The following is a 20,769-nucleotide window of genomic DNA, read 5'->3' on the forward strand; positions in this document are numbered from 1 at the left end:
AAACATATTCACTGAACTATCTAAACGTTAAACATACAACATGATTATGTGTTATGCTTTTGTTATTCAACCTTTCCCTGTTTAATATTAATTTTCGTGTTGTTGTGTCTATAAACTCTTTGAGAGAAATTTCTAGTGTGTCTATCTATCTATCTATCTATCTATCTATCTATCTATCTATCGATTTATCTATCTATCTGTTTATCTATATATTACATATATGCAAGTAAAGCAATAGATTAATACGAACACATAGAGATCGTTATACTATTTGATAAATTATGAGATATCGTTCGCGAACTTGCGACAATGTCTCGGTTGGGTCGCTTTAGTGGTTTTCTGGCTTGGTGAGGTCAAGGCTGTCATGTGAACGTGCATATCTATTTAAGAGCGAACGATAAATCTGAAAAGTCGGACAACATCGTCTTAATACCCTATTTACGTTCTTCCCGTCATCTTTTTGTATTCCGAAATAGCATCCGCAGCAAAAACTAAGCTCCATCGAAATTTGAATCCCTCTTAGTAACCTATCCGGCTTTCTTTTCGTAAAAAGAAAAAAGAAAAAAGAAAAAGAAAATCTTTCGAAAGAAAACTTGATAGTCAGTCCATCGCCTTAACGTCACGTACGAGGGAAAAGTTTAGTTACAGTTAAGACACTATATCTCGTGATAAGAAACAGTAATGCTTTCGAAATGTTATCTATTTTTTTTTTGAAAAAAAATAAAAGCAAGAAAAAACAGTGGAAATAATTACTCGAGTAATTTTACTTCTACAGTGCTTTATAGTTTAACATAGTAGAATAATTATAACTAATCGTTAGTTCTCTCTCTTTCTCTGTCTCTCTTTCTCTTTCTCTATTTCTCTCTGATAAAGTTACGAAATTAGATTGTAGAAATTATATTAGTTAAATTCGAAGTTTGAACCGAGAGGGTTGTTCAATCGTACAAAAGTTCCCTTCTCTCTTCTTGTTCTTTCTTGCTTTTTATTCTCGCTAATCGAATATAATAATATTCTTTTTTATAATAATTCTATCGAGACTATTCGAGAAAAAAATTATGTTATTTTTGAATATAACAGAAAATAGCTTTTCGGAATGTTTATCGGCGTATAAATAAAACGTTGTTACGTCATGTAATTTTATTTTACGATATAATTTATATTCTCAATTAGTTTTGTAATATTTAAAAAATATTCGCGATCAACATAACACACACACAAACACATGTATACATGTATATATAAATCATATAATCGAGAAAAAATGGAGATAATCGATAGTGTTTCTATCGACGTTACAAACGTTCGTTCATTCGTTCGTTCTCTGTGACCTAACACAGCGTAAACGAAATGTATTGGCTGTTATCGATGATGGATATAAGCACGGCCAACGATTTGCCCTCTGACCTTACCTCGAGTAAGGATAATAGAAGATATACGGTGAATAAAAGGAAAATAGAATTTTCACGCTTCGCTACGATAAATTCGCAAGCGCGAGATGTCTGTCTCTCTATCTTTCTCTCTCTCTCGCGATGGTTTCGACTGGTACATTGAAAACTGACAATGAGAGTGCTAGCACAAAGTTAACTTTCCAACAAAACCATACAAGCTTGTTTTTGTTTCCCGTATTGAAGGAAACAAAATATCTAACATTTTATTTATTTTTCCCCAGTCACCGTGTTCCCCCGCGTTATACTTTCAATGAAAACTATCTTTCGCGAGAGTTTTTCTTTTACTTCTTTTTTCCTTCTCTTTCTTTTCTTTTTTTTCTTTCATTTTGCACTTCGATCCTCGATTAAATAAAAACTGACAGTTGTCGGTCTTGATATAGGTAGCTCGTTGTAAGAAAGAAAAAAGAAGAACAAGAAAGAAACTTCGATTTTCTCCTCTCTTTTTTACTTTATCTCTGTTTGACCCTTAGAAAAAAGAGAAGAAAGTTTTTTTTCTTTTTTATTCTCCAGTGATATTTGTCTTATTCGTTTCTTCAGTAGAAATTATATTTCCTGATTAATGTCAATTAAAATGTTATCAATGTTATATTCTCATGGATAACGATGATCGTAATCTCTTTTAAATGTATCGTACAGGATACTTTTAATTTCTCCATACGAATCGATAGATGGAAATCGTATTCGCGCTTTCTCATAAGTATGAGAGAGAGAGAGAGAGAGAGAGAGAGAGAGAGAGAGAGAGAGAGAGAGAGAGAGAGAGAGAGAGAGAGAGAGAGAGAGATAAAGCAATCAATTATTCTTGCTTCATAATACGTTCGTCGATATAGTTTCGTTAATTAACAGGGACGAGTCTATAATCACCGTAACAAATTAATGCACCTGCTACACGACGACATAGTAACGTTACTTCAGTAAAATACTCCGATCGATAATATGTATAATAAAAGCATATCTATTATCTATAGATATATTTATACATACATATACATGCATACGTACGTACGTACGTACGTGTGTGTGTATATTTGTATGTATAGTGTAAAAAACGTGAGCTATATATGCGTCGAATCGCGTTTGAGAGAGAGAGAGAGAGAGAACAAGAGAAAGAGAGAATAAAGGAAGAAAATAGAAAAAATAAATTAGAAATGAAAAAAAAATAAAATAAAAATAAAAAAGAAACAGGAAAAAAAGAGGTCCATTGTTTCAAGAGAAAAGAAAAATCATATTACTCCATATTTCTCTTTTCGTTTTCCTTTCTCTTCCATTTTTTTTCTTTTTCTTTTATATATATATATATATATATATATATATATATATATATATATATCCTTCATTTTCCGGGAGCTAGTTGTCGATGGACTGCCAGAAGCAGTTTAAATGATTCTATCAAAGAAATTATTTTCTTTCCTTTTATCATCTTTTCTCTTTAATCGAATAAAGTTAAAAGAAAAAAAAAATAAATCGATGAAATTTAAAAAAAAAAAAGATTACGAAATCGCACAAGGGTTGATAATTGTTGGATTTTTAGTTTAAGTCGAGCATCATATTCAGAGAAAGAGAGAGGTCAAACAGATTGGAGAAATGATCGACGTGAAAAATGAACGAACATACTCGGTTTTGCAGCAGGTGCAATACTAACGCGTTAACTGTTCGCAACGTCCTTGAATTATTCCATGAAACGTTAGAATTCTCTTCTCTTTTCTCTCATGTTGGTAGTATTTCTATGATTAATCCATTATCGTGTATTTTCGCGATAGCAGAAAATTTTCTATTATTTTTTATTTCAATTTTTATCAGGAATAAACTAAAAAAGTCAATAGTAAGATGATCAAGATTTAAGCAACGTAATATTAGTTTTTTTTTTTTGTTAGAGCGCTCTCTCTATCATTCTTGCACAAAAATAACGCTACGGTGAATACTATGATCGCATATTTTCGAGATAATCGAAAATTTTCATCTCCCATTTTTGCCTACGAACAAAACTCAATCAATTTGGTAGATTAGTAAAATATTAATCTTTTTCTTTTTTATACCACCTAGTACGTAGTAAAATATTCATTTTTATTTGTTACAAAGCTCTCTATCTTTCCTTTTTTTTTATACGAATGTTATTACAGTGGATTTACATATTACAGTGGATCACATATTTTCGAGATAATCGAAGCTTATCGTCTTATATTCATATAGATCACTAACAAAGTAGAAAATCAATAGTAAGATAATTACTTTTCGTAATATTACTTTTCGTTACATTGCTTTCCCTCTTTTTCTTTTTATCTCGTATTACTTCTATCACAGTATATCCAACGTTTGCGTATTTTTCGAGATATATTCGTCTTTTATTTCTGATCAATAATAAAATAGAAAATTCACAGTAAAATAAAAGTCAACTTTATTACAACGTTCTCTATCTCTCTTTATCTTATACTAGTGTTACTAAATCAATGATCGGATATATTCGAGATAATCGGAACTTTTCATTTTCTATTTCTGTTCACGTAAAAAGAAGAGAATGAATAGTAAAATAAGTAAGAGTCAAGCAAAGTACAATGTAACAGTAGTCATTGTTAGAACGTTCCAGATAGATATTATTCTGTCTCCAAAGACTGTGAATATTAGCTATTGGTTAGGAGAAGATACACGTGGTATGTCCTAATTGTAAGTTCTATCGATTATCTACGTTCGCTTTTGTCCTGTTCTTCGTTAAATGCGACTACTTCGTTCTCCTTGTTAGTGAGGTGATCCTAGGACAAAAGGCCGAGTCCGTTTAACGTGTCAGAGTCTAGACGTTCTTGTTTTCTAGCAACCACTGTAAGGACGATGTCGGTCATGACCGAGATTTATCTCTAATATATTACTTTTTATTAGATTTTATATATATATATATATATATATATATATATATATGTACACAAAAATGTACATTGATTTTATATATATGAATATATAAATAAATAAATAAATAAATAAATAAATACATATATATAGGAAAAGTTGATGTTTAATATACAATTAATGATATAATGGAATATTTTATTTATTTATCGTAGTCAATGTATAATTAAGACGATATATTTAATGAAAATTAATTGGACAAGACGATTATGTGATAATATAAATTATTCTTTTTTATATATTTATATTTTATTTGAATATATACAATTAGGACGATAAGAAGGTTCTTTTAAATTAAAAAATTTAATAAGAATAATATTTGATAATATAATATAATTTTTGTTTAATTTTTAGTTTCCGATATGAAATTAGTCATTCTATCAGAATTTTTATCATTTTAGTTTGAAGTACGGAATACGCACACATATGTTTAGTAAAGATCAGATTACGCGTCTGTTTTACGAATCATGGTTTAAAGATTTTTTTAGAAATGAGTGAATACTTGTAAAAAGATACCTTCAAGTGAGATCATTTCTGCTTGGTTAAACGGTAATTAGTTTGCATAAAAAAGAATTACGGTATGAATATATGTGTGTATGTGTGTATGTATATATACATACATACATGATATAACGAAAGCAAGCGGAATGTGGGTAATTATCTGACAAGTTTCCTTTAAAAGCTTGTTTATAGTTAGAACGATGTTTCCTGTATATAACGACTAGCTCTAACTAATATGTAAATCTAATTTGAGTACTCTATATGTATATACATATCTATCTATGTATATATTTATGTATGTATATACTCAACTATGATGTGTTTATAAAGTAACCACGAGAAGTGAGATATCTCGTGGCTATAACTATTCGAAGCATCAAAATGAAATTGAAACGTAGAATAAATACATAATTGTCATGAATGTTAACACATTTTACATTTAATATATATATATATATATATATATATATATATATATATATATTACATTTAAGTAACAATAAACATTTAATGCGTACGTAATTTGATCGAAACGAATGTAGAATAAATGCAAGCGTGACTTTTTTGAAATAAGCATTATCGTTGGACCATGTAATACCACGAAATCTTTTCACTTGAATTTCATTAAACTAGCGTATGTGGTGTAATTAACGCATTTGTCATCGCAAGGACACTAATCCTTTCAACGTAACGATGCGTAAAGGCCCCTACAATCTCTCTCGGAACATTTCAGATTAGCCCTTTATAAATTAAATTCAACTGAACATCGAAGTAATGCACGAGAAACGTATTTTTTTCTATTTAAAATATCACTTGATAATATATCGTCTTACGGTATCGTTTAATTAATACTAATATTTAATTTACTTTTATGAAAAAAAGAAAGAAATAAAAAAAAAAACAAAAAATGAAGAGAAGAAAAAAAAATGTCGACTAACAAACACGTCCATTTTCAATTATTGTCTTTATTATTATCAAATCGTAATAAAAAATTGTCTACCATACATATAAACACACATATACTGTTGTTTGAAATGGTACGAAACGGTAAAAGACAAAGAAAAAAAGAAACAAAAAAAAAGATAAAAACAGAAGCGGAAAAATCCTCAAATAATTCCATCGAAAAGAAGAAGAAAAATAAAAATAGAAAGAAAGAAAAAAAATTTCAAACATGTCGAGTGTCATGTTTCTACACAACGGAGATATTAGAAATAAAGTTAATTCTAAAGTACGATCGTCGTCGTTGTTGGTTCTGTTAGATATATAGAAAGAGAATAGAACGCTATTCGCTCGGATGGGAGTAATTAGAACTCTACGTATTTGTAAAATAAACGCGGATGTAATCCTGATAGATACTGAATTTTCTATGGCTTTACCTCCGAGGACAGTAACGAAAGCGGAACGGACGCTACGTTGTATACAGACTTGCAACGGAAGCCGGAACGCATATTACCAAGATAGACAGATAGAGAGAGAACAAGAGAGAGAGAGGAAGAGAGAGAGAGAGAGTGAGAAAGATAGAGTGAGAGAGATGGAGAGAGAGAGAGAGAGATTAAGAGAGAAAGAGAGATACATAGAGTGAGAGAGATGGAGAGAGAGAGAGAGAGAGATTAAGAGAGAAAGAGAGATACATAGAGTGAGAGAGATGGAGAGAGAGAGAGAGAGAGAAAGAGAAATTGAGAGAGAAAGAGAAGGAGAAGAGAGTCGATGGTTGGTGGAGTAACTATATAGAAGATTCTAGAATATAACGCTGCATTTGGATTCTATGTACTATCTGCCTGTTGCTTTACTAACGTGTACACATGCGCAATAGGAACAGGTACTCTTATTCACACACACACACACACACACACATATATATATATATACGTAGGATATGTACTCCCTTCCTTTCGTCCTATGTCTACCCTCTTCCTCTTCACTCTTCTATCTTTCTCCCTCTCTCTCTCTTTCTCTTTCTCCGTCCTTCGTTTTTACCCTCCTCTCTCTCTCTCTCTGTCTCTCTCTTTCGCACTTTCTGCAGGCATCTATATAGGCGGCTTTGGGCTCCATAGTTCCTACCGCAGCAACCAGCATAGCATCAGAAGGGATGAATCGATTCTGTTTCGAGCTAAAAATAAGCTCCTCGTAGGAGCTTACCCTGCGAGCTGAGAAAAACAGAACGAGAGAGAGAGAGAGAGAGAGAGAGAGAGAGAGAGAGAGAGAGAGAGAGAGAGAGAGAGAGAGAGAGAGAGAGAGAGAGAGGGAGAGAGACTAGCGCAGTGTGACGCTTATTCTTCCTCTCTCTTTCTTTTTCTCTCTCCCTCTCTCTCTCTCTTTTTCTATCTATCTATCTCTTCGCAGAACTCTTATCATCCTTATCGAAAATCTCTATCTCGAGAGATGATAGATCATTGTAACATGGAAATCGATCGATTTCACTTTACGTTAACGTTCACAGTGCATATCATAGATATAATTGTTTCGAATTTCGTGAAATCATTCAAATTCAACTTTAGGAATGTAGAAATTCCATGAAATAAAATATATTGTCTCTCTCTCACTCTCTTTCTCGTTCATTTTAACGAACAATTATTTCTTGATGAAATCGAGCCGTCTGATTCGAAACTTTTGACCTATTTTTTCTTTTCTTCTTCTTTATCCTTGTTTTTTTTTCTTTTTTTTATCGTTCCCTTTTTTCCTTTTTATCTTTTTCGTTTCGAAATGGAACGAACAAACAAAAAAATGGCGCATACATTTTTCTCGATATCATTATTTCCTTTCCTCTTTTGAAATTGTTCTTTCTGTTACATATTTTCTCTTTTCTTTTCTTTTCTTTTCTTTTTTTTTAGTTTCTTTTCTTTTCCTCCTTACAAAAGAAGGTGAGAAAGAGATAGAAAGAGAAAAAGAGAAAGAGAGAAAGAGAGAGTCAGAGAGAGAGAGAGAGAGAGAGAGAGAAAGAGATAAAGTTTAGTGAGAAAGCTATGTATCTTGGCGAAGGATAAATGACTTTTTTTTTCTCCTTTACCCTCGTTAACTATTTATTGTAGGAATACCTCTGAAATTTTCTTCGGCACACCGATAGAATTATAACACATATCGATATGTAATTTTATATGTATTCGATCTTCGTATATTATCTATGCCCTTACTACCAGTACCATGAACTATTTAATTCCGATAGGATTTTCCACATATGAAAGAAGTATTACTACGAAATGTATTATTACTATTTTATGTTTTACTCTCACTTATTTTATTTTATATGGATCGTATTATACGCGTCGGTGATCTTTTTTTTTTTTATTACTTTAGTCTTTTTTTTTTTATTTTATATCGCACAAGAAAACGTGCTAGTAATATAATATCGTTACGATATCGGAACATTGATATATATGTATATATATTATTGTCAGTACAATTTTTAATACATGCATGTACTACTGATAGAGATAGATAAATGTAACGACGAAAGGATTTTATTTCTTTTCTTTTTTTTTTGTTTTGATAACAAAGCAAAATGAAGAGAAAGAAATGATTTATTTTAATGTTTATCAAGTTTTCTTTATTTATTTTTAGTTGAAGAATCATTTTGATCAAATCCTTTTGTTCATTATTTGCATTTATTTTTTCAATAAAATCTTGAAGTATCCAATTCGTCATTTATTCGCCGTATTATGAATATTTCAATAATATGAATTCTTAAAAAATATTTAAACGTCGGATCTCTATGGAATATTGTTACGAAGTAATATTATTATGCTCGTTATACAAGGGAGAAGAAAATACTACGCATCGAAAATATCTCCGTCGATATAAAAGGAAAATATAATGTTTTATTAGAAAATACGTAGTTCGGATAATAAGACGTCTTTATAACAGAATATCTAGATAATAGAATGTTCGATATGGTTCGAATAATATGGTGAGGTTCTATTTAATTATTTACAATATTTCTGGTATCAAAAGATTTTCCAAATTTCAACAAAGAAAATTCACATATACAACAATATCTTTTACATTATCGATTAATTCGTCAATATTATAGAATATTAAAACAGATGTCAACGAATTAAATAGATCGTTATTAATTTTTATAACGAATTATCAAACGCTTAAAATTTAATTCAAATTCAATAAATTATTCTCGCTTGTAATATTTTATGTAAATTTGTCAAAACCATTTTAATTTGCAATTTTGTATATTTATATAAATTTCATTTGAATAAGAAAATATTGAAATAAATATATAACGTTGTTTAAATTCATAAAGCTTACTATATTTAACTAAATAAAGTTGTTAAATTCCATTAAATTTAATAATTTATTAGATAAATATTTTGAAAGACAAATATTTATTAGATAATTATATTGAACGTATTATTAAAAATAAATTAGATTTTTTAAGCAAATTATCCTAATAAAAATATAATTATTAATCAAAGTTATTATAAATTCTTGATAAATTCTTTAAAAATATCAGATATAATTCAGAGATATTTTTAAATTATTAAATTTGGTTTAGAATAATTTATTTACAAAGTTTGATAAATCATCTTTTAAAACAATAAATCAAATTTAATTATTCTTCTTGTATATACGGATAGATAAGTATATTTTGGATTGAATTTTTCATAATCGTACGTATCTACTTATTATTATCTATAATCTTTAAGAAGATAAGCTTTCTTCGTTGATTGAATTTTCAAGATCGGATATCCTGCTAAAAGTAGATATTGTTGGTACGGATTTACTTTTCTGCTGATTTTTCATTGTAACAGTGAAGAAATTGAAAATTATATATATATATATATATATATTTGATTAATGAAATATTGTTAATAAATATATATATATATATATATATATATATATATATCCAATGGTAAGAATAAAAAAAAATTTCTTTTTTTTATAAAACCTTCATAACATTTTTTCTTAAAGAGGTTTTATAAGCGTAATTTGAAACATGACCAGCTAGCAGAAATGTTTAATCTCATTGTTCTTTTTATTACAGTTTATTACAATTTAATCCCGTATATACGTTCATTAAAATTTATCAATTATATTGTTTACTCATTGTCTATCTCGTATTTGCCATTATTAATACTTACACATTGTATTATGTTATATTATAAAATAATTGGTATAATATCGATAATTAAACAACGTTGATCGATCGATCCTTCACCCCTTCTCTCTTCTCTCTTCTTTTATTATTATTCTTCTTTCCTTTCATCTCTTTTTCTTTTATTTATTTATTCATTAATTCCTTTATTCATTCATTCATTCATTCATTCATTTATTTATTTATTTATTTATTTATTAATTTTTTTCTTCGCGACTACTTATAAATATGTATAACGTTATTACCCGAAGATCTCCATTTTGCTAGGTTCGAATTGAAAAGAAAAGAAAAGAAAAGGGAAGAAAAAGAAAGAGAGAAAAAAACTTCTCAATTCTGTTTCACTAAAGGAAGGACCGATTAAAAGTTTTAGATAGACCGAATGAACTTTATTTCGTTCTCGAATTTGTGCATTATCGAGCCATTGTCGTAATTCATTCGACGAAAGCGAACGGATGGGTCTTTGTTATCACGAATATCGAAGTTAGGAGAGTCCATTTGTTAAAGAAAGAAAGAAAGAGAGAAAGAAAGAAAGAAAAAAAGAAAGAAAAATAGAAAGAAAGAAGGAAAGAAAGAAAGGAAAAAAAGAAGAAGACGAAGATATAAGTTTCATTCGTTCAAACGAATGAGAAATATAAAATCGAATGACATCGATGAAAATTTCTGATTGATATTCGATAGAATATTCTTGGTTCCTTCGTGGGTTGATCTTATTGATCACGTTCTCGAAGTTAAGTCTCTTTGTTTCCTTATCTCGTCTTTCGTCGGTCACGTATTTAAGATTAATGTCATTTCAAGAGCCAAAAGCGTACGATATATCGTCGTAATCGTATTCTCTTAGGTAAAGTGACGGCAAACAGAACATGTAATATATATATATATATATATATATATATATATATATATATATACTTACAAATATATATATATTATATATGTGTGTATATATATATATAATATGTGTGTAAGTATATATATATATATATATACATACACAGTTACAAACATACACACACATACACATAGAAAGAGAGAGAGAGAGAGAGAGAGAGAGAGAGAGAAACTAAACTGAAGACTAATCGTCAAGAGAAAGTCAGTCAAGAAGGCAACTATGAAGAGAACAGAGGAAGAGCATTACTCCTTCAAAGACTACTTGAATTATGGTTTAATGAATATCATCGTTTCTTGTTAATATTAAATGTCATTTCGTAAACGAATATTAAATTTGCTAATATGATACTTATAGAGGATGCATTCATTAACAGAACGTATTTATCTTTTTTGATATTTTCTTATTAATTAACAATTGTGTTTAATACAATTGTAAAGTAAATCATTTTGCGGTGTTCATTTAAACGACGAATGTCTTATATGGATTTCTATTATAATTTTCGTTTCTTTTTCTTTTATTTTCGTTTGTACCAATTTATTTCGACTTAGAAAATGTAAATCAAATATGATTGAAAGATTGATAATATTAAGTGCAGGTATCGATACTGTTAACGTTCGTAAAAATTTATTATACTTATAATGTAAATTTAAGTTCGAAAAATGTATATATATATATATTACATTTTTCTTTCCTTCATTTTTTTTCTTTCATCTTCTAAACGAAAGATTTATGGATCGTCGAAATACATACTCGATGGATGATCGAACGCAATTTCAAACTCACGTCGAGACTTTTCTTTTCAAAGAATTTGAAAATCCGATAGATTTTTTAATAAGTTTAACTTTTGCGTTATACGTATTACGATTGACGAATTAGTTATTAGATTAGTGTCGTATACGTATTTGGTTTAATAAATGATATTACACATTGTTGAATTATTATGTCGAGAATCAATCAAATTTACTCAATTAACTTTATTTTCCTAATTTTGATGACAAATCGACTGAAAATCGACTGAACATACTCGAGTCTCATACTCGTGATTATTTCACTACGGTGGCTACGTAAAAGCACGTGTGTGTGTACTTGGCAGCAAAGTGATGAATTGCTGGTTTAACGTTGGCTTATATACCGTAACCGTAATATCAACTTTATGCGATACCTTTTCGAGAAACTTGTGTAATTGCACATGCAAGCTTTAATCATTAAATATCTTCCTCAATACAGCGATAATCAATAATAATATGTTATGATAACGATATTTTCTTATTTTTTTGTTCATTTCGTTCGATTTTTCATCATTTTTAATTAATTATTCCCAAATTTTATTAATCCATAATACGTTTCCATAGAATTACGATATAATCATAAAATTTTATATAATTATATAAACTATCATTTATATAATTTCTATCTACATATCACATTTTATAATATGAATTATATATTATAATATTATTAATTTTCTCGTAGATTGTACATTCATTATACATATATAATAATGTATGTACATTGTGCAAGAAAATTGAAAAGAGAGAAAAAAGTCATATATAAATATAGTTAAACATTTTAATATATTGATATATTACATAATATACAAACGTATTAAATATACTTTATTATTAATATAGTGAAACATATATTTAATCATTTAATACGATCTAATCGAGAATGAGATCTATTTAAAAAGAATAGATAAATAAATAAATAAAAATAAAGGATAGAAATAAGGATTATGGTAATATCCATTTTAATATTTATTATCAATTAAATCTATATTTTTATTTAATTCAAGCTTTACCGTGTAATATATATATTTATATTTCTTACGATAATTGAATATGAGGCAAATGATATTTAATAATTTCCAAATTATGTGTTATCGTAGATTAGATATAAATCTTGCGAGGATTGAAATACTTTTAAATACGTTTAAATCTATTTGAAGAGTTTCTACGTTTTAATTGGAATCATAAATAATCGACAAAATATCAAGTCGAAATCGTTCGAAAGGTAAAACGATGATAGTTAATCGAATTGTCAGTTAAAAATGACGAAGAGCCGACAACGACGTAGTTCATTATATAATCAATTTTTGTTAATTTCCGTTGATTAAAACGAACGCTCGATATTTCGATGAATGGTTTAATCAACTTTCAATAAGCTTAATATACGTGTTACCATATTCTGTATATTTTTTTCCTGTAGTTCTTTTTCCTTTTCTATGTTTTCCTTTTATTTTTTTTTTATTTTTTCTTTTTTAAATCCATCTTTCCGATTTGTGGGCGATTAAATAATTGAAATACAAACATTTTATTCTATTCGCTTTTGTGAAAATAATCAACGTAATCGCCTAAAGGTTGTTTGGTTTTCTAAGAGATTGATATAGGTCAGTATGTCAATGGTTATGTCGATAACTTGCTCAGTATATATATATATATGTGTGTGTGTGTGTGTGTTAAAGAAATATCTCTGAACACTATGTGTTTAAAGTCTCTAAAAACTGAATCGACGTGTATAACGTGTGGAGTATCATCTACTCGACGATTTTTTTGTTCCTTTTTGTTTTTTCCATTTCTTTTCTTTTTACGTCCATCATCGATACATTTTCCAAGGAATTATAAAATATTTAGGTCAGTGTGTCATCTCCTTCAAAGGGTTATTTTACAGGATTATAGAAAACGATCGATATTTAATATAGATAAATTCAAATTAAATGATAAGGTTTAAAGCAAATACGACGGCTTTTTGATTAATTTGAATAATTAAAAGAATTTTATTGTCATATACATATATATGAATAAAAATTGAATCTATTTAATCTTTCAATTTTTCGATTAATCATCGATTTTTGAAAACTAAAGAAAAGAAAAGAAAAGAAAATTTATAATTATCCATATTAATAATATAATATACGATATAATATAATATAAAATATTCATTTGATAATAAAAATGTTTTAACTTTTTATTTTAAGATTTAAATGAAATGTCTTTGTCTTTAATTCTTAGCTTAAAGTTTATTATCAAAATTAATTATACTCGAATATATTTTTATTTTTATCACGAAAGAATAATTTATAATATTACATTATTATTCGATGTAGGTTGACGTAGTAGTATATCTTTCTTAAAGAAGAACTAAAACAATAAAAAGACACACGGCAAATTTTTCTTTAATAATCGTTTCAATATTTTTAGAATACCCTAATTCCTATATTCGCGAATCTTCTTCAAACATATTTAGACTACGACGAAACATTGTTATCACATTGTTACACTTATTCCCTTTATCATTTACCTTGTTTACCGTAGATTAATTGAAACAGTGCACTTAATCAAAAGAAAATAACCCTTATTTATGTTGCAAAATAATCGATTTTGTCCTTGAAATATCACACTGACACTAATTACACTCAACGAAGAAGATAACCTTAGCTCCTTATCTAAAAAATTATATATTTGACTATGCAATCAAACAAGAAAAAAGAAAAAGAAAAAGTATACTTTACCTCAAATAAAAACAAAACTTTAAAAATCATTAAAAGTCAATAATTTTATCGAACTATTTACTTCATTCTTCGTTCTGTCATTCGTTCGTAAAATGTTTTCTATACATTCTATTTAAAAAAATTGTCTGTATTTAAACTTTTATAAACTCTATTCAAAAGATAATCCAAAATTCATTTCTCTACAGAAATGATTTTAATTTTTAGATGTTTCTTCTCGTCGGTGAAATATTAACCTTGAATATATGCATTTCTCTTCGTTAACAATTTCTCTCTCTCTCTTTCTTCGGAAAGAAAACGGTCCGTATAAAACGTGTCTAATAATGGCTATCTGTCGATGTAACGTATAAAACGGTTATCACGGTTTTCCTTGCAATCTTTTTTTAGAACCTTTATCCTAGATCATACCTTCTTTTCCGTGTAAGGGTTGCGTCTTACGGTTCGGTGATCCGGTAAAGGAAAGGTTGCATCTGTTGGTTCTAGTTCAACGTTATACGATTCTTAAATTCTCTATTTTTTTCTTCTTCTTTTTTCTTCTCTTTCCTTTTCTATCCCTTCTCGTTTCCCTGTTCTTATCGAATACTCACAAGGTTATCAAATATTTTTTTTACTCTTCGTCCTTGTTCTTTCATTCAGCACGAACGATTTTATTATCAAATTTTCGAAACATTCGTAACTTCTTTTGTTGTGTTTCTCTCTCTCTTTTTGTTTCGTTCAGTTTCCGCAAATGAGGCGATAGTACTACGTAAAATATGTAAATTGGAAGGGTAGGACGGACCGTTATCGTGTTGTAGCATTAATATCTCGATCGTTCGTACTAGAACATTGTTGGGTTCGTATTTGCATCGTTGTATTCCGATACTATACGCCATTCGACGATAACGTATGGAGCATGGTTAGTTCATAATAATGATACGCGTTATAACGTTTTCGAATAAATGGAAAATATTCGCATAGAGCGGTTAACCGCAAGGTATGCTTAGTTAATTATACTTCATTAATTATGACGTCGTATACGTGTAATGAGTTAATTACATTTTGATGAAAAAAAGAGAAAGGAAAAGAGAGAGAGAGAGAGAGAGAGAGATATTCCCAGAAAATCATAGTAATGACTTGTCCGACTTCAACTTTTACGATGAAAATGAATAAAAAAGAAAGAGAAATAAAAAAAAAAAACGAAAAAAGAAAAAAGAGAACGCGGAATAACTTTTTCTCGTTATAGGATAATAGAATTAATGAATAATTAATTAAAGTTAACATTGTCGCATGTTTAATACTTTCTAATTGGTCGAATTCTAATTGAAATCTTTTCTTATTTACAGCACTGCTTTGCGATATCATACAGAAGGGAGAATCAGCGACAATACGAGTTGAAAGCTGCCACAGAAACGGACTGCAAAATGTGGATCGATGCGATACGAGAAGCCAGGTAACGGAATCACTGGGGATATCGTATATGACGCCAGAATTCTAAATGAGAATCATTAAAAGGGAATGGGAATAAATTATGGAAATTTCGTACCGGGTCGATTCCTGAATCATTATACTTTCAACTATGAGATTATATGTTATATGTAATACTTTTCCAAGATTCACGATTGACTATAGTACGAACTTAAATTATCGTACAGTGGCTAATTACGTTTTTTGTTTGTGTTTCGAACAGTAGGAATCATTAGAAAGAAGTGGGAGTAAATTGTGGATATTTCTCGTGCAAGGTTGATTCTCGAATCACTATATTTTCAACTATGAGATTATATGTTATATGTAATACTTTTCCAAAATTCACGATTGACTATAGTACGAACTTAAATTATCGTACAGTGGCTAATTACGTTTTTTGTTTGTGTTTCGAACAGTAGGAATCATTAGAAAGAAGTGGGAGTAAATTGTGGATATTTCTCGTGCAAGGTTGATTCTCAAATCACTATATTTTCAACTATGAGATTATATGTTGTAGTACTTGACCAAGATTCGCGATTGACTATAGTACGAACTTAAATTATCGTACAGTGGCTAACTACGTTTTTTGTTTGTGTTTGGAACAGTAGGAATCATTAGAAAGAAGTTAGAGTAAATTGTGGATATTGTCTGACTGTAATATTATATGTTATAGTACTTGCACAAAGATGATCTCTAATACAATCTCGAAGTATATATACAATTAATTAAATCCTCTTCGATATAAATCTAACAAAAATGAAATCTTCGAAATCATTGATTATTTAAAAGCATTAAAACGTTGCATATGTCAACATTAAATAAATAAATGAGCTTTGATCCAATTACTTTAGGTATCCAATTAAATATCATATTCAATTCGATTTAGATTTTCGAGTATATTAGATTTTCTTTTTCTTTTGTTTTTTGTCGAAAATTAGTGAGAATAACGATTGAAGAAGTAACGAATGTGCTTTAACATTTTAGAAATTATTACAAATACGATATAGATCTATCTATAATACGTAATTGCATCGTTTATCTCCCAACAGAAGAATGATGCTTTACAATGATTTAGCGAACAAGTAGTACATTTTTTGTTCTTTCGTATGTAGTATGAGTATACAAGCAGTTTCTGGACGTTTACGAGATTTGTTTTCCTATACGTGTCTATTTACAAAGCTATCGCATCGGCAACACAATAGGCTTGAATAAAGCTCGCCATTTTCAGCGTCTGTAAACACACGAGTACATACTACTTATCCGATCAGGTACTTACACTCCTTTCAATGAGGTAACTCTTGGAAAGTTACTCTAGTATCGATTCTCTCTCTCTCTCTCTCTGTCTCTATCTATCTATCTATCTGTCTATCTTTCTCTCTCTCTCTCTCTCTCTTTCGTGAAAATCTCATAATTTGAATAAATATTCATTGGAGATTTGTTGGTAATCTCATATGCCCAGGCTTCGGAATAGCTTATAAAATTGGAATGAATGATTGAGAATTACAAGATTTATTACAAGTAGAACGTTAACATATTGTAAATAAATCACACGATATCTGCTCGTTTGTATTTGTGTGTATGTGTGTAATACGTTTCACGTTAATTATTAGTTCGACATTTTAATTATTATTTAACGACAGATAAAAATTCCCTATTTCTAACAGTTTCGAACTAGTTTATACGAACTATCCATCTAAAATTAACAAATTCGATGAAAAATATCGAATACATATAATCGGATATTTCTTCGTGATACGTATTTGAAGGTAATTAAAGTATTAAATCAACAAGTAAATGTTTGATCGCTGTTATATATTAGAAAAAGTGAAACGTAATTGCTCGATGAAAGCTTTTTTTGTCTTTCTTTTTTTAAGAAAAATCTTTTGCTGATCGATAAGTTGTAATAAAAAATATACAATCCAAAAAGATTATTCTCTAATTCAATGATACGTGTTATATGTATATAGAAATATAGACGTATGAACTTAAAGTTTATTAAATTCGCGATAAAAACATTCTTCTAACGTAATAAAACATTTCAAAGAAGAAGTAATTTTATCATTGTGCTTTTCTCAAAGGAACCAAAAGTAAAAAGTTATAATAATTTGTTCGTTAATATAATATTTAGAAAAGAGTTTGACGATATCGTGCTCTATCACGTGTCGACGGTTTAAGCCAAGAAAAGAAAAAGAGAAACGGGCTTTAACGTTAATATAGCGGAAGGTAAACCAAAGAAGAAGAAAAAGAAAAAGAAAAAGAAGAAAAAGAATAAATAGAAAAAGCAGAAGAAGAGGAAGGAAAAGAAAGGGGAAAAAAGGGACGCTAGGTAACAAAGAGTTGGCCGGAAGGAAACCATATATATATATATATACATATATATATATATATATATATATATATATATATCAGAAGAAACGACAGGTCAACCATTTTTTTTATTTATAATTTGCTTCATTTGCTAAATGAAAGAAATATAGAAAGTAGAGATGAAAGAGACGTCCAATGTGTTGGATAAGGGGAAGTGAGAATAAAAGAGACAGACATATAGATACAAAGAGAAAGAGATAAAGAGAGAAAATAGAGGAACATCGCCATCGAGACTTCAACTGACTAATGAAAATGATATTCTCTGTATTTCACTTTTTCGTTTTACGTACCGACGTTGTTTGAACCAAACGAAGCAGCTTTTTCAATTCGCTAGCGAGGAAACTATATCTCGATTGCCGTTGGCTTATTAAAACTCATATATATTTGTAGATGTATCTCTAGATACACACATACACAAAAAGGACAAAAGACATACATAGACACGCCATGCACACGTATATACGACACATATATTTTTAATAGAGTATACGAGATTTTTATTGCTAATAGAAAAGATGTTTTTGTTCTCTTTCTTTTTTCTTTTTTTTTTTTTTTAATATCATAACGAAACTCGCTGAGAAAGATATTATAGAATGGCTCTAACTCTAATAAGTTAGAGTATAATTTAGCGTTTAGTTCGGAATTTATCAATTCTTTCTTTTTCGTTTTTATTTTTGCTTCTATTCTTTCTCTTTGTTTCACTTATGTTTTTTAATTCCTTTCTTTTCTCTTTTTTTCGTTTTTATTCTTATTTTTCTTTTTTCTAGCTTGTTTATTCGCTAGAGTCCATAGAAATAATGGAAAATCGGTTTTCTCACTTTGAATCTATAAATATGAACATATGTAACGGACGTTTTCGTTCACAATATTGACCTTTCAAAAATTTGTCACATGTTAAATTTCAACTCGCGCGAATTTTGTTTCGAACTTTTCCCTTTTCGTTTCTTTTTTTTTTCTCCGTTTTTTTTTTCTCTTTTTGTATAACTTTTTTTTCAAACTTGATTGCTTACACCGATTTTCTTTTTACTCTTTTTTTTGCGCGTGTGTGTGCTTTTTTTTGTTCTTTTTTCTGCTTTTTACAGCGAACGAATAAAAAACTTTTTTTTTTCTCTTTCCTCTTTTTTTTTCTTTTCTTTTTTCATGACGAACTAATAAAAAAAACTTTTTTCACATCTACTTTGAGGTAATAGTTAAAAAAAGAAGAAAAAAAGAAAGGTTTTCGTCCCACTGGTCTTTATATCTTTAGAAAGAGATAGGGGAAGTATGTGTATGTTTGAGAGAGAGAGAAAGAGAGAGAGAGAGAGAGAGAGAGAGAGATACAACTTTATTCTCATATTTGTTTTTCTTTCTTTTTCTTTTTTTAATTAAACAATACAAAATACAATGAAAAATATTTCATACTCATGCTGGGGTTTGATAAAATCACATTGAAAGGTTGATATTAAAAGGAAAATAATGTCCATTATCAAAGTAAATATAGAGATAAACGAATAAACAGACGGTATATGAATAATACACACGAGAGTTATAATCATACATATACGGTGAGACTTTGTCGCAATTAACAACAAACGACTGAACTGAGATTAATGATATAAATATCTAAAAAGAAAAAGAGAAAGAGAAAGAGAGATAGAGAGAGAGAGAGAGAGAGAGAGAGAGAAGGAGAGAGAGAGAGAGAAAGAGAGAATAATATTTCTCTTTATACGAGAGAAAACTATCGAACGGAATATATGAAATTAAAACATAATCGAAGGGGTGATTTTACGAGTTAAGAATCGACCTTTAAAACAATAAAAGTTTAAGGAGCTTTTCTCTCGTTTCCGTTTTCTTAAGTGGAAAAAAGAAAAAAAAAGAAAGAAAGAAAAAAAAGAAAAGAAAAGAAAAGAAGTAGGAAAGAAGTGTTACAGTGTGTGGGCCAAAAGTTTCTGAGTTGGTGGGCGACAAAAGTTTTTCTTTTATGTGATTTTCAAAAAACTATTATCCTTTTCCCAGACTGTTTGACACGTGAAAAATTTCCGTGAATTTCCTTCTTTCTCTTTTCATTTCAAATTTCAAATTTCAGATCTTAGATCTCAGATTTGAGATTTTCAAAAAAGTTTCTAGGGTTTGTAGCTTCGCGATACTTCTCTCTTCATCTAAAAAAAAAAAAAGAGAATAGAGATAAAAAGAAAATCAGCTTAAACAATTTCGAAAAGGAATACGTGATAGATTTGGAAAAAGAATTAGTCATTTTTGTTTACTAATTTTTGCAGCTCTAGAAACTTCTTCTTTTTCATTTTGATGTAAAGAAAGAATTATTTATCGAGATTATCAAATATTCTTGAAACGAAGACTATGTAAAGCAATTTTGAAGATGCTCCTCGCTCTTTGAGTTAACTACGTTAAATTCATGTTAAAATTCATACACGAGTCGATGGAAGAAATAAGAAATTGACGGAAATATTGAATCCTTATTTTTGTTTTATTTTTTGTTTGTAGTATTTTTCTTTCTTTCTTTTCTTCTTCCTACCTTTAACCTTTCCTTCTTCGAGCTTCACTACGTTCATTTTTCGAGAGGAGCATGTAATACGTCCTTCGATTTAATACTATGTTACTTACTCCCTTTAGA

The 20,769-nt window shown here is 29.0% G+C and overlaps 1 protein-coding gene across 5 annotated transcripts in view; it reads left to right on the top strand.

Moving 5' to 3' along the window:
• Nucleotides 1–20,769, top strand: part of LOC127069636 (ras-specific guanine nucleotide-releasing factor 2-like) — a 71,285-nt gene that overhangs the window by 17,311 nt on the left and 33,205 nt on the right. For all 5 annotated transcript variants that reach the window (XM_051006837.1, XM_051006833.1, XM_051006838.1 and 2 more), the window contains one exon: nt 15,671–15,777. In XM_051006837.1, coding sequence (XP_050862794.1) covers nt 15,671–15,777 — 107 coding nt within the window. The remainder of the gene's footprint in view (nt 1–15,670; nt 15,778–20,769) is intronic.

The sequence above is a fragment of the Vespula vulgaris genome, chromosome 16 (assembly GCF_905475345.1).
Source record: "Vespula vulgaris chromosome 16, iyVesVulg1.1, whole genome shotgun sequence".
NCBI lineage: Eukaryota > Metazoa > Arthropoda > Insecta > Hymenoptera > Vespidae > Vespula > Vespula vulgaris.